At 46.0% G+C, this 15,485-nt stretch overlaps 1 protein-coding gene across 1 annotated transcript in view; it reads right to left on the bottom strand.

Moving 5' to 3' along the window:
* Positions 1–15,485, bottom strand: part of bt (projectin protein bent) — a 221,564-nt gene that overhangs the window by 61,017 nt on the left and 145,062 nt on the right. The window contains exons 55-67 of the mRNA XM_089548430.1: positions 15,067–15,348; positions 13,420–13,719; positions 11,732–12,034; positions 10,654–10,935; positions 9,620–9,919; positions 9,050–9,352; positions 8,169–8,450; positions 6,665–6,964; positions 5,402–5,704; positions 4,342–4,623; positions 3,284–3,460; positions 2,235–2,357; positions 427–726 (exon numbers count right to left, since the gene is read on the bottom strand). Coding sequence (XP_089404556.1) covers positions 427–726; positions 2,235–2,357; positions 3,284–3,460; positions 4,342–4,623; positions 5,402–5,704; positions 6,665–6,964; positions 8,169–8,450; positions 9,050–9,352; positions 9,620–9,919; positions 10,654–10,935; positions 11,732–12,034; positions 13,420–13,719; positions 15,067–15,348 — 3,537 coding nt within the window. The remainder of the gene's footprint in view (positions 1–426; positions 727–2,234; positions 2,358–3,283; positions 3,461–4,341; positions 4,624–5,401; positions 5,705–6,664; positions 6,965–8,168; positions 8,451–9,049; positions 9,353–9,619; positions 9,920–10,653; positions 10,936–11,731; positions 12,035–13,419; positions 13,720–15,066; positions 15,349–15,485) is intronic.

The raw sequence follows: 15,485 nt of genomic DNA, 5'->3' as shown, positions 1-15,485 counted from the left end.
CATGTCCCTCCAATTAACCCTGTCCTTCGCCAGTTGCGGCCACCGTATCCCCGCAGACTTCTTAATCTCATCCGCCCACCTAACTTTCTGCCGCCTCCTGCTACGCTTGCCTTCTCTTGGAATCCACTCCGTTACCCTTAAGGACCAGCAGTTATCTTGCTTTTGAATTACATGCCCTGCCCAAGCCCATTTCTTCCTCTTGATTTTGACTAGGTTAATGACCTAGGATGTCATTAACCTGCGTTTGTTCCCTCATCCACTCTGCCTGCTTCCGATCTCTTAACGTTGCACCTATCATTTTTCTTTCCATAGCTCAATGCATTGTCCTTAACTTACGCTGAACTCTCTTCGTTAGCCTCCACGTTTCTGCCCCACAGAACAATTAAAAACATTTCCTAAGAGTTAAAAAACAAGTCCCACACTCACGCTTTCGTGGCTTGGTGATGATGGGCAGAGTGGCATCACTGGGTTCACCCGGTCCTGCCTTGTTGACGGCAATGACGCGGAATTCGTACGGCTGGTTGGCAGCGAGGTCTCCCACCGTGCCCTTGGTCTGAGTGGCAGGCACCTCGGCCGCCTTCTCCCAGTTGCCCCACTTGTCTTTCTTCTCGATGATGTACTTCTCCACGGGGGCGCCACCGTCGTTCTCCGGAGGAGTCCACTTTAGGTCCACGTGGTCCTTGTCCCAGTCTGTGGCTTCAACGTTGCCTGGCTTGCCGGGCTCATCTAGTTCATTGAAAACAAAGAAAAAAGGAGATCAAGGTACACTGCAGGAAGTGGGTGCACATCATCGCATCTTCAATGAAAGATATCTGCACACTGCTCCAGCAGAGCATCTACATGCCAAGAACTTTTCAATACTGTTCCTGCATTATCTGTGCAATCCGTTTGTGTTAGCCTTTGGAATGTGTATATATGTACCGTATTTTCCAAAGTACAAGACGCACCCTTGTATAAGACGCACCCGCCATATATGCAGGCTGTCATTGAAAAAATTGGTATACAAGACGCACCCGTGTATAAGACGCACCCCAATTTAACCAGTTAGGCTAGTGAGGCTTAATTAAACACGCTTGTGCGACCATTGAAAAATGCTTTGTACGTGTGAGAAGTTCTTAAGCAACGCTAAGTGATCGAAAAAGGCAACACTCACGCCATACCCGCCCACGTTTTAGCACAAAAGAAAAAAAAGCGAAAGAACTCTCTTTATGTCCACAACAATTTATTTTTACATAAAACCTTCAAAGTCTTCATCTTCGAATGCGCTATCGAAAAGGCAACGCGGATGAAGCATTCTCTTTGCACTACGTACTTGCAAAGGGTGACTAAAAAAAAACATCGGCTTCTCTTGGCTTGTCTTGACAATGGCGAGAAGCGCGACTGTCGCCATCTTTTGGCATTTCACATTACCTTTGCTTGGGCTCTCCGAAATGGCCGCGTGTTTAAGATCACGGAAGTGGTCAACCCCGCCATTTCATGATAAAGTTCACTTAAAAAAGTTGCGCACGGCGGTTCCCGAATTGAAGTATTAACCATGTTACAACCGCGTTATTGGTAGTAATATTTTTTCGGTGAAAAAAGCTTGAACATGAACCTGAGTAATTTCTGAACTCGCATAAAAAAAATGGAAAATTCGCATATAAGACGCACCCTTGTATAGGACGCACCAGCAAGATTTTTGAAAAAAACCCGCGTCTTATACACCGGAAAATACGGTATACAACAGTTCCGTCGAAACGTACAACTGCCAGTATGCAAAGATCTGTACTCGTTTCTTGTTTCATGATTACAGCTGCTATGTATGTAAATGTATTATTTGATGATGATTTTTATGGCACAAAAGCAGCTTTGGCCAAAGAGCCCTACGACACATTGTATTTTTTCTTTTGCTTGAGGTGGGGTTGAAGACCGCACCTTGAGCAGATAAGCTGAGCATCAGGTCAGGGAAAAGCCTGTACCCACTATATCACCGGAGGATACTCAGCGGCACTTGGGATCGGACCTATCACCTCCCACAAGCGAGGCGGATGCTCATGCCACTAGGCCACCGCTACCTAGTGGCTAGTGATAGAGAGAAAGGCACTTCTGAAGCATAAAAACTTATGCACACTGTATGCCATCCTTCAAAATGCATGCTATGCTCACATTTCAGTAGCTACCATGCCTCTGCATTTGGTGGCAAGTGCTTGTGATCTCATTTAATTACGCTGCTGAATAAAACAGCCACCTCTTACCAAATGGATTCTTGGCCACAATGGTTCCATCCATCTCAAGAGGCTCGGACTCGCCCTCTTTGTTCAGGGCCTTGACCCTGAATTTGTACTCCTTGCCAGGAGTCAGGCCTGTGACATCCATTCCTGCATCGAGAGCACAAAACCCAGAAACATTACACACTCAGATGCAAGGTTCATGATGCTATTTTCAAGTGACTGAACAGACATCATGCGTTAAGCAACTTTCATTCGCATTTACTGCCATTCTGGCAGCAACTTCCATTCTGTGTTCTCACTTATATAACGTGAAGGGGGGATTTGAGACCGCACGAAATTGGAAAAAAAAAAGATTATAATGCGGTATTAGCTTGTTCAAGCTAACTACAACCAGGGGTACGGAAAGAAATGGTGACGGCACTCAAAAATATGAAGCCACCGGACATGTTAGTATTACTTGAGAGAAGACACTTCAGAAATGCGTGTGCCGTCATCAAGCACAAAAAAGCCTCTGACGCATTAACTCGCACAGTCTTTTAAGCAGCAGTGGCTGCCATGCTACAGCTGTTTCGTGTTCCGCTTAATTTCCACCTCATTTCCATACTCTCCTCAACTCTTTCAGTGCCTTCTCTTTCTTAACAGTTTGTGCTGCATTCTTCCTACGTTCATAGCCCCCCTCTAAGGTCGTTGAAAAGTTTGCTTCTTCTATCAGCTTGTGGGTCTTGTGGTGAAGCTCACTAAAGTTATCTTCAACAACAAGAAAAAAAAACACATTATATGCGCAGCTTGGTTCCGAGTACAACGTAAGATGCATTCCAAAATAAATGAAACACCAAAAAAATACTCGCATTATATTCATGTAAATACGATACTTCTGAGCAAGACAGCACAAAAAGCACAGAAAACCGCCAGTGAATCAGTACTATAAACAAAATGAAAGAGAATATCAGCTGAACAAGCACAAAAAATACTGAATATTGTGCAACCCTAGCAGAAAACGAAGCTGAGCAAGTATGAATCTGGTAGCATTGCTCAGTGATTCAGAACTAAACAGGCAGTGATCGCTCGCTTACCAGGCTCCTTGGTCTTGCCAACAGGAACCCAGACACCAGATTCGGGGTCCATCTTTTCCACAAGGTACCCGTCGAGCGGCATACCTCCTGTGTCCTTGGGCCGCTTCCATTTGAGCTTGCAGCCTTCCTTGTGCACATCAGACACTTCCAGAGGACCTTCGGGGTTGCCCGGAACATCTGCAGCAAGCGAGCAACACGTCTTTTGTCATGGATGCACAGTTTAAAGCAGGTGGGGTGACAGAATCAATTGTGCTTTTTGAACGTCATCATGGGGACTTTCAATGGACGTTATGGACTTTCAGTGAAATATTTGCTACCGGTATCTAAAAACTGTATGTGACTTGTCTTGACTAAAGCCCTGCTTTGCAAATCGGAAAGTGTCAAAATTGACTAAGTTCCTTTCACACACAACCACTCTGTTACAGCACACAGAGCTCAGTTTTTCTTTTTAACAGCTAATACCAATGGGCACTGAACCTCGTGTGGATGTCCTGTGGACATCCTGAACATCTATAGGGTGTCCAAGGAAGCTTCAATGCCCATTGGGATCTTTTGCAGTCTGGTAAGCACAGATTGTGTCAAATAAATGCAGATATGTGGGGTAATGTAGACATGCCAGGTATGGTGCTGGAATAGGGGATATTCAAAATTCTGCAAGTGCGCTTTCCCGCATAACAATGGTGCCCAAAACAAGATGGCTGACCATATGTTTCCAGCTGAAACAAAGCAAGAAAGACTAGTTTTTTGTTTGATTCTTCCAAAATACTTTTACATTCTATCCAAACCTTTAGCGCCTGTCCTGTAGCCCACGTGGTTTCTTTACAGCGAAGTCGGCCATCTTGTTTATGGCAGCATAGTTATGTGGAAAAGCGCACTTGCGGAATTTCGAATATCCCCTATTTTAAGGCGACATTGCTGGGAGGGCAAAAGAGAACAGCACAGCCGTAATCTAGTATGTAGAAGTTTTGTGAGCTAGTGCTACAAAATGTTGGGGACATAGTCTGCTTGACATCTCCCGTCCAATGACAGATTAGTTTCCAAACATTTGAGACACTTACCGAGAACATTGACCGTGACAGTGGCAGTGTCCTTGCCGGAGCTGTTTGTGGCAGTGATGGTGTACTTTCCAGAGTCAGCACGCTCGGCTCGGCGCACAGCGAACTTGGTGTTGTAATCTTCGGTTTCAATGTTGCGGTGAGGAGTAGATTTGATGGTCTCATCGTCTAGAGCCCAAACGATAGTTGGAGGAGGTTCTCCCTGGACGTTAACGTCAAACTTGATCGGTTGTCCAGCCTTAATGGTCAAGTCGTGGAGATTCTTGCGGTCGATGCGTGGTGCAACTGAAATGAGATATAAAGCATCATTCTGACTGGTGATTTAATACTAACATACTGTAGTCATACTGAACAATACTTCAGAAGATAAACTCAGAGAGAAAGAAGAAACAAAACTATTAGTACATGCACAGCCCAGATTTAAGGCAAGTTTGGCAATAAAAAAAAGATATATTTAAACACACTGTTATAATAGTTTTCCTTTCTTCAGTAGAAAGCTTAACAGCTGCCGAAGGACTTAAGCTTGACAGTGCTTCACAACGCACCAAATGAACATCAGAACTTAATCCAACACAAAATATTGCTGTCAGGGAAACTGGATCCAAATGTGTATCAGCTCAGTTAACCTGTGCTGTAGAGATGTATAATGAGAGTCTGCAGCACAAAAAGACACGTGCCCAAACAGAGTCATTCTAAAATCCTTTTCACAAAATTGCATGCAACAGAACCCTTTCAGAAAACAGCTACTCTCTACATGGCATTTAGGAGAACAGGTGAGAGTTGCATTGGTTGGCAAAAGTTATCAGAAACAGAATTAAGTAGGCGTTTAGCTTGATTTAGATAAAGGTTCATAACACTTTTATTGCATGAGTGAGATGTTCGCAGTTTGTCATGTTAGCAGTGCCTTTCCGCACGAAGTCAAACCAAACACAACTGTTTTGGCCCAAGTCAACTTCATCTTAGCCTCCAAAGCTAGAGCAATGGCGTTTACAGCCACTGCTTAACAAGGTAAACTGCAACCACGAGCAGCACTCGCAAGCAAGAAGGAAGGAACACAACTCACGGAATCTCGGCTTAGCCACGACAGGCTTGGAGGCCTCGCTGGGCTCTCCGGGGCCGGCCTTGTTGACGGCGATGACGCGGAACTCGTACTCCTTTCCTTCGTCCAGGAAAGGGGCGGTTCCCTTGCACTGGTCGCCGGGCACCTCGGCTGCCTTCTCCCACCGGGGGCTGCCCTTCTCTTTCTTCTCGATTAAGTAGTGCGAGATGGGCGCGCCTCCATCCTTGTCCGGTGGCGTCCACTTGAGGTCGACGTGGTCCTTGTTCCAGTCAGTGGCCTCCGGCTTACCAGGAGCCGACGGGGCGTCTGTTCGACAGTGAACAGGGAACAGTGTCACAACTTTTTCGACAACCGCGAGCAGTAACCTGAAGCAAGCAGTGTTTGTAATAACTGTGCGAAAAGTTGCTGCACACAGGCAGCAACTTCATGTAGAGTTTTAACAGTAAGGTGCTCCTCAATCATCATCATTACCATCATCATCAGCCTGACTACGCCCACTGCAGGGCAAAGGCCTCTCCCATGTCTCTCCAATTAACCCTGTCCTTTGCCAGTTGCGGCCACCATATCCCTGCAAACTTCTTAATCACATCCACGCATCTAACTTTCTGCTGCCCCCTGCTATCCTTGCCTTCTCTTGGAATACACTCCATTACCCTTAAGGGCCAGCGCTAATCTTGCTTTCTGCCCAAGCCCATTTATTTACTTTTTTTTAAAGTGATGTTCATTGCCTCAGGGCATAAAACAGTATGCAATGATAGATGACGAGGATGCTTAAATAAATGAGAAAAGGTTCGCTGATCTAGTGGAATCGAGCAGTGAACGATGATGAGGTCCCTGTGTCTAAGCGGTGTATGAAGCACTATTGTACGACGAAAGACCCGCTGCTACCTGGTGCCAAATTCTTGTCGGCTTTTTCTTCCTCTTGATTTCACCTAGGATGTCCCTTGCCCACTCTGCCCGCTTCCGATCTCTCAACATTACACCTATCATTTTTCTTTCCACAGCTTGCTGCGTTGTTCTTAATTTAGGAGCACTTTAACTTAAAGTGCTCCTAGTGTGACAATACTAAGAGTTCTGTCATCTGCAACTACCAGATATATATAAGAGCAAATACTGCTAGCTTTCTGAAAAAAAAAAAAAGTGTCAGTGCTCTAAGTAGTTGAAACTTCATTCTGGCACTGGCGTAAAAAAACAAAAACAATTAAACATGTTGCTTGGAGAGTTCAGTCTAAACTACAAAAGCACAAATCACTGTTTGTGGCTTACCATAGGGGTCCTTGGCAGTGATGGGAATGTCAGTTTCCAGAGGCTCTGACTCCCCTTCCTTGTTGACCGCCTTGACGCGGAACTTGTAGTCCTTGCCAGGGGTGAGCCCCGTGACTTGGAACTCGGGTGAGTGGCTCGCACCCACGGGCACCCAGGCACCGGTGTCCGGATCCTGCTTCTCCACCACATACTTGGTGATGGGCTCGCCACCGTCGTCCTTGGGCTTCTTCCAGGCTAGCTTGCAGCCATTCTTGGTGACATCCGACACCTCCAACGGGCCCTCGGGCTTCGAGGGCTTGGCTGCACAGCGATTCGCAAGATCAGGTAGGAAGGTCAAGAATATCTGCCATGCTTTAATGCTTTACACTACACAATTCACCGCAATTCACCACTACACAATTCAGCACAATTTTAATGCACTAACATAAGCAATCTTTCCAGGGTGGCTTCACTGTATTCTTTCCTCTATCTACAGAGCATCAACCGTGCATGCCTGTTAAGTCTCTTCTTTCCTTTTCCCAGAAACCTTAACAACAAACCGAGAAAGGGGAGAGAATCTACAGCTTGGAAGTCCATCGAAGGTTTGTGTTGCAAAAATAGGTCTCTTGAACTGGTTGGTTAGCACTGGAATCAGAAAGTACAACCAACAAATGTACTGATACTCCTGCATTACTGTGAGTGTGAGCACGAAATGCTATTATGCCAATGTAGGTCAGGGTTTTTATCATTGTCATCTGCTGTACTGCACCCACTACAGAACACAGGCCTCTCCCACTGAACTCCAACTGTTCCTCCGCCATGCCAGCTGTGGCCAACCTGTCTGAGCAAATTTCATAATCACATCACCCCATCTGACTCTGCTGCCCTCAGCTACAATTTTCTCTCCTAAGAATCCTTTCTTTCACTCCAAAGGCCGTTGGTTCTGTGTTCTTAGCATCACACATCTCACACAAGTTAATTTTCTCTCCCTGATTTTTGCTAAGGTATCATTAACTCATGTTTGTTCTTTAACCTACACTTCTTGCTTTGTATTTATTGATATAATCCCTATTACTTTACTTCCCACAGGTTACTGCACTGCCTTTGCATTTTTTTTTTATTTTGTGGGGTTTTACGTCTAGGAGGGACGGTTTTTAAGGCTAGGAGGGACGGTTTTTAAGGCTAGGAGGGACACCAACACATCAGTTAGAAGTTTTTTCACTGGCCACCAAGTTCCATCGCCATAAGTGGGTTCTGGCCGGACAAATCTTTACATACTTTTCTTTTCGGAGGGTTAGGATTCAATAACGTACAGCAACTAGCAGTACCGGATGTCCTGGTAAGAAGTACGAATTAACTTTGACCAGGCAATGCTCTATCATTTGCATCAAGAACCAACACAAGGTCACATTTCTGCCACAATGTGAAAGAAAGCATAAAGAGAGAAAAAACTACCCAGTATATTTATGACAATTTATCCTAGCCACCCTCAAGGACCACACACAGAAGAGCACGAGCAACTTACAAATGACGTTGACTTCCACCTCGGCTTCGTCGGTGCCGTACTGGTTTGAGGCAATGATCTTGTAGACGCCATTGTCCTTCCTTTCAGCTTTGTCACACGTCAGCTTTGAGTTGTAGGGGACGTTCGTGATGTTCAAAGTGGGGCGCTCAGAAACTGGCTTCGATCCAAGCATCCAGGTCACACTCGGAGGCGGTTCACCTTGAACTTTGACGTCGAACTCAAAGTCTTGGCCGACCTTGACAGTGATTGGCTTCAAGCTGCGGCGGTCAATCTTGGGAGCCACTGTGAAGTAATGGACAAATGCAATAAGTTTTAATAGGCAGCAGCTTAAGGGCAATGTGAATTCAGCATGCACCTCTTGAAGAAAACAGCCTTAGCATCTTCTAAATCTGAGGTAGTTTGACGAAAACTACATCTTGACTCTACTTGACTCCACATCTTGACTATACGTCTTGAGTTTATTGCGCATTCACAATGTTCATTATCTCTTTCTACCATCCACAGGTAGAGAAAAAAAAAAAAATATTGCATTTTTTTCTTATTCGCCTATGATATTACATAAAAAGTTTCAATGATGCAAAGAGTATTGGTGCTGTTTGCTATGGCATCAATCTGAAAGGCATAGGCCGAGTAAGAAGAAGCAATCTACAGTTCAAGGAACTGTATAATCTAGAAAACAAAGTGTCACCGCAGCCACGAGCAACCCCATAGGCACTGAAATATCCACTGGACATCTGCAAGACATCTCAAACATCCCCAGGACATCCAGTGGAGTTTCAGTTGCCATTGGAAACAGCTACTAAAGTTTTTATCCAGCTGAAAAATGGACAAGAGAAAGAGAAGCAAAAGGGGCACAGCGAAAGGTTGAATGTAAGGCTTACACTTTCTCGGCTTGGCAACCATGGGCTTGGTGGTCTCTGATGGCTCTCCCGGACCGGCCGCATTGACAGCGCGCACCCGGAATTCGTACGTCTCGCCAGGGATGAGGTCAGGCACACGAGCCTCGCACGTCTTGCCATCGACCACGGCGGCCTTGGTCCAGACGGGGCTGTCCTTCTCCTTCTTTTCAACAATGTACTTTTCAATGGGGGCGCCACCATCCTTGACAGGCGGCTGCCACTTGAGGTCCATGTGGTCCTTGTCCCAGTCGGTGACTTCAGCTCCGGTTGGTTTGCCAGGAGCATCTGTACAAGTGCGGCAGAAACGGAAGTGCAGCAAATGTATTGAGCAGGTGTTCACAATGAGAGAGATATGATGTTTTAATAAACAGTGGCGGTACATGGCATCCCAATGGCACTAAAACTCCACTGGACATCCTGGGGACATCAGGACGTCCTAGGGACGTCCACTGGAGTTTCAGTGGCCATTGGGATGCCTCTGTGGATAATTCTTACTTTAAAAGTACAATAGTGCAACAGCTAAATGCACATACAGCAAGAAGCTGCTCTTACCGTAGGGGTTCTTGGCAATGGTGCCTTTCTCGGTCTCGAGGGGCTCCGATTCTCCCTCGGGGTTGACGGCACGTACGCGGAATTTGTACTCCTTGCCCGGCTCCAGGTTGTTGACCTCCATCTCGGGCTTTGTGGGCCGGCCAATGGGCACCCAGCGTCCTGTCTCGGTGTCCATTTTCTCAACCACATATCCGTCCAGCGGCTGCCCGCCGTCGTCCTCTGGAGGGTTCCACTTGAGCTTGCAGCCCTCGGCATGCACGTCCGACACCTCCAGGGGCCCCTTGGGTGGAGTCGGTTTGTCTGTAAATTTAGAAAATTAATGCATTTTTATGGGCTCTCTGCTATGGCCAAAGGGTTTCAGACTAGTTTCGGCAAGTTAAAATTCATTGAGTGCACAGACAACTGAGTATATGAATGCCCTTGCACTTCGCCGCAGCTGAAACGTGATCACAGTGGTTGAGAATTAAAGCTGCAGTCTTGTGCTTAGTGGCATAATGGCACAACTACTGTCATAAATGAATGTCACAGCACAAAGCCATCACAGCAAGTGTTGGCAAATCAATGCCTAAAAAATGCTTCACAACCTTGGTTCCTAGGGAAAATATAGGGATAGAATAACTGGTAGTTTTTAGTACCCAGAGACTTTCCTAAAAGCAGCAAGTGCTCCCTCTTTTCAGAAGTGGAGCTACGAAAGTCTCCATGCCATTTTAAGCAGATATTTTTCGACTATGCTACAAAAAATGATGCTGGCAAACTTCAAAGAAACAGCAAATTCCATATTTCATCCATAGATATATCATCTCCATATATCATTCCATTCCATATATCGTCTCTAAAGCTGTTGATTATTAATGAAAAAAATCACAGACAAAAAAAAAGAGGGCATGCTAGCTTTAAACCAAGGCATACAAGAGTCTACATCTTCCTTTCCTAAAACAAGCTACAGTATCTTCAGGTGTCAACTCGCTTGCATAATTAACAATTACTCATAACATCCACTACTGCAAATCAGTGCAGAAGGTATAGTGTCTCACCAAGCACTGTGACCTTGACTGTAGCCTCATCCTTTCCAGAGCTGTTTTCAGCCACCAGCTTGTACTCCCCGGTGTCCTTGCGCTCCGCATTGTGGATGGTGAACTTGGTGCGGTAAGGCTCTTTGTCAATCGAATACGGTCCTCCGTCCTTGAGTTCCGTCTTCTCCAAGAACCAGGAGGTCTTTGGCGGAGGCTCACCGATGACCTTCACATCAAACTTGACCCCCTGACCAGCATGGATGGTCACGTCCCTCAGCGTGGAGCGGTCAATCTTGGGAGCCACTGTGGTGCAAATGAAGATGAACATTTTCAGCACATGTGGACACCAACTTACTGCGGCACATGAACAACATAAACACTGTGTAATTGGTAGCCTCTTCTGTAGGCAAGCAAGCTCCCCCCTTCTGATGAGAGACACAGATGTCAAGAAAGCCAAAGTCCAGTCTGCTGAGATCACAAGTTGGTTTTCAGATCTGTAGGCAGCGATCTGCTAACCACAAAGGTGGTATTGCTTGTGGAAAATACCAAGTATTATGTCATAGCAGGATTAAGCAACTGCATTATTCGTAGCTCGTCCTGTGCCAAGCTGAAGACACTAGCTTATAAAAAAGTTAAGCTTAATCACAACCATGTCATGTTAGTAGTGTAATGGCCAGTCACGAGATGGCCCCATGTATCCGTAGGTGCGCCGTCGCCGTTTCACCTTTTCTTTCTTTGCTCTGTGTGTGTGTTAATAAAAAAATGGCAGCTTGACAGTGTGTGTCGTTTCATTGGCTTCGTGCCAAATCCACTCAATCCGCGACTCCCAAAGATCTGGTCACCCTGCGCACTCAACAAAACCAATAACTTATACCTCAAAGCTAGAAACAAGGTCAAATAGAAAGGTTTTTGCCTAGCTCATTTTATTTCCCTGCCAATAATATTTAGCTAACTTTAAACCAACTTCCATGGTAGCTTATAGCCTTTCTTCACTCATTAGATTGCTAGCCTAAACATGCATATCTTGACTCCCATCTTCACGGTTGACTGACATCAAAGAAGCTTAATTATAACCCCAAAAAGACGTGTGTGCACTTACAGAAGCGTGGCTTGGCGATGACCACGTCACTTGCTTCACTGGGAGCGCCCGGTCCAGCCTTGTTCACGGCCTTGACCCGGAACTGATACTCCATGCCCTCAATGAGGTCGGGCACCCTGGCTTCGCACTTGTCGCCGATAATCTCGGCAGCCTTCTGCCATTTGGTGCTGAACTTGTCCTTCTTCTCCACAATGTAGCTGGTGACCGGTGCACCACCGTCGTCTGAGGGAGGCTGCCAGGTGAGGTCGACATGGTGTTTGTCCCAGTCCTTGGCCGTTGGCTTGCCAGGTTTTCCAGGCTCATCTGCACAAAGCACACCATAAGGCCATCGATTTTTAATAACGAGTGTTATTTGCTGTAGGCAGGCAGTTGCTGCAGGCAGGCCAGTTAACAGTAAAGTGCTTCTCGATCATCATCATCGTCAGCCTGACTACGCCCACTGCAGGGCAAAGGCCTCTCCCATGTCTCTCTAATTAACCCTGTCCTTCGCCAGTTGCGGCCACCGTATCCCCGCAAACTTCTTATCCCCGCTGATCCGGATCATGAGAGGGAAATAACTAGAAGAATAAGAATGGGGTGGAGCGCATATGGCACGTTCTCTCAGATCATGAATGGCAGCTTACCAATATCCCTGAAGAGAAAAGTATACAACAGCTGTATCTTACCGGTACTCACCTATGGGGCAGAAACGTGGAGGCTAACAAAGAGGGTTCAGCTTAAGTTAATCTTAGGAGAAGGTAAGCAACGCCAACCAAGTAAAATACAGGAAAAACACGACGTTTCGGGACCGGCCCGGCCCCTTCTTCACGGTGTGACTACGGGCGAGCGCAGCTTGGCTTTTTAAGCCCCTGCGTGGAGGACCTCCGGGTCAATGGCCGCAGCCCATGGACATAGGATGAGGGGAGTGTCTCCAGGGAATGATTAACATTCTCTCGTGGTTGGCGTCACTTACCTTCTCCTAACATTAAATTTCCCAACCAGACAGACTTCTGTCGAATGTTTTCTTTTGAGCTTAAGTTAAGGACAACGCAGCGAGCTATGGAAAGAAAAATGATAGGTGTAATGCTAAGAGATCGGAAGCGGGCGGAGTGGGTGAGAGAACAAACGTGGGTTAAAGACATTCTAGTTGAAATGAAGAGGAAGAAATGGGCTTGGGCAGGGCATGTAATGCGAAGGCAAGATAACCGCTGGTCCTTGAGAGTAACGGAGTGGATTCCAAGAGAAGGCAGGCGTAGCAGGGGGCAGCAGAAAGTTAGGTGGGCGGATGAGAAGACAAAATTAGGTAAAAGAAATTATTCAATGCTAAATGTTGGTGCACAGGACAAGAGGCTACAGTGGCCAGTGACAGAGTGGCAAATTGTGTTAAGATGCTTTCAGAATTTTCAAAATTCTTTATTGTAAGAAATGGCCTTTCGCTTTAGTTTAGCTGCATTAGCATTTTGATGTATCTGCAATGATAGAATGTCTATTGCAAGGAACAGCAGTATGTACTGGAGAGCATGCAAACTGTGCAGTTCACTGCATTCTTCAGTCGTACAGGTGAAATAAATTCTACTCGGCGGCGGACATTATTGGACTTAAGGTGTGGGGAGGTTGAAAGGGCTCATGCTACAGAACAATGATGCAAAAGAACAATTTGACAGTAAAAGTGGTCCACCAGGCTGAATCTGGAGGTACTCCCCACTAACCGTATGGGTTCTTGGCCACGATGCCCTGTTCCGTCTCGAGTGGTTCCGACTCGCCCTCCGGATTGACCGCACGGACGCGGAACTTGTACTCCTTGCCTGGAACCAGTCCCTTAACTTCAGCCTCGGGCTCCTTTGTGGTCATGACAGGTACCCAGCGGCCCGTGTCTGTGTCCATCTTCTCCACCACGTACTGTTGGATGGGCTCGCCACCATCGTCTTCGGGCTTGTCCCATTTGAGCTTGCATCCCTCGGCTGTTACGTCCGACACCTCCAGTGGGCCCTTGGGCTTGGATGGCTTGCCTGCAGGTGTGATTAAAAAGAATTAAGACCGAAATTTCAAAATATTACTCGAGAAAGTATTTTCACGCAGATAGCTGTTCTGCTTATTCGTAACAAGAGTTACAAATGTTTGCTTGCTAAACAGTGAATACAGCACAGGTCAGACATGAAGAAAGAAGCTCGGTGATAGGTATCAGAGGCAACAATACCGTGGCATGTGACCCCACTTGAGCATCAGGAAAGTTGTACATTTATCTATTTTAAAAGATGAAACTAAATGTGAGGCATCAATGCTTATTTCTAAACAGTACTTCACCAGGCCTACTTCAATGTCTGTCACACTTCTTGGCAATAATGACCCGTTTTTCTTTTTGTTTCTACAGATGTGTGCACAAGTATGCAAGTATGCATGCAAGAATAGCACTTTATGTAAATCTGTTTGAAAAGCAAAAAAAAAAAAATGTTTGCTTGTCACATTCACCTGTACGCATCTAGTGGAACAACAATTCTCATTAGATGCAGACATAGAGTTTCTTACTATTACCTAGAGGGAAAGCTGGCGACCCTTCTATGGGAGTTTGCATGGCGACGCCTCGAGACCACTTCAGCCACCATGGGCGCTCAAAGCATCATGGGGCGGTGAGCTACTTGTTGCGGAACTGCAACTTTTGGCCAAAAAATAATAGAAAAATAAAGCTGTTTGATAACTACAAACATCCTAACATTCAATATCTTGTCTAATGATTGCAACAAACGAGCAGAAAAGCATTTAAGTGCAAAGTTTGCCCAAAATAAGAGACGACTCGGTCTCCTATTGGCCAAGTAATGAACACTATAAAAACTAATATTTCGTAATTAACAGGCGCATTTTTAAAAGTAAATATGTTTCCAAAAAAAATGTTGTTGCTTAGATACTTTAAGAAGTTTTTTAATGGCATTTCGGAAAAGTGAAACCTTTTATTGGCGTCGTGTGTCGTCGCGTTTTCACTACTATGGGTTTTGCCCACTGTGTTTGCGCGAAAGTCGTCTGCGCACACACGAACAGCGTTTTCGAAATCAAACGTCTCAGTAGTGCCACTCCGTGTTCCCGAAAAATTACGACTGTGCCGCAACAAGTAGCTCACCACCCCATGATGCTTTGGGCGTCCATGGTGGCTGAAGTGCAGCGCCGCCAGCTTTCCCTCTAGGTAATAGTAAGAAACTGTATGGATGCAGACCTGACTGCAAGGCATGCATAGAAAAGCTGCTTATCTGGTCTCTTTTCCTAGCTTGCACTCATACACAGAAAGCATACATACCAGCATGCACACAGACCAGACATTTTTTTTTGTTAATTTAAAGCATTCATAGTATGGCGGCCATACTCACTAAGCACTTTGAGCTGAATGGATGCCTCGTCAGTGCCATGCATGTTCTTGGCTGTGATTGTGTAGGTTCCCGTGTGGGCGCGCTTGGCCCCCGTCAGGATGAACAACGTGTGGTAGTCCTCAATGTCGATCTTGATCTTGTCGGTCGGTTTGAGCGGCTGCCCATTGAAGGACCACTCGATGGTCGGGCAAGGCTCGCCCTTCACATCCACGTCCAGTTTCAGCGACTGGCCGCTCTTGATTGTAGTGTCCTTCAGGTTGGTGCGGTCGATCTTGGGCGCCACTGCAAAAGGTCAAAAGAAACAGCTGCGTGAGCGTATGATGGTACAGCAAAGCACACCAGTTCTTTATGAATGCATCTGTTCAGTCTAGGTCGCCGTGGCCTACCAAAAGTGACTAGCACCCGGCTGCAAATGAACA

The sequence above is a fragment of the Amblyomma mixtum genome, chromosome 1 (assembly GCF_055824585.1).
Source record: "Amblyomma mixtum isolate Tamu chromosome 1, ASM5582458v1, whole genome shotgun sequence".
Lineage (NCBI taxonomy): Eukaryota > Metazoa > Arthropoda > Arachnida > Ixodida > Ixodidae > Amblyomma > Amblyomma mixtum.
The sequence above is the reverse complement of the archived record's forward strand: the minus strand, read 5'-3'. Positions and strand labels throughout refer to the sequence as shown.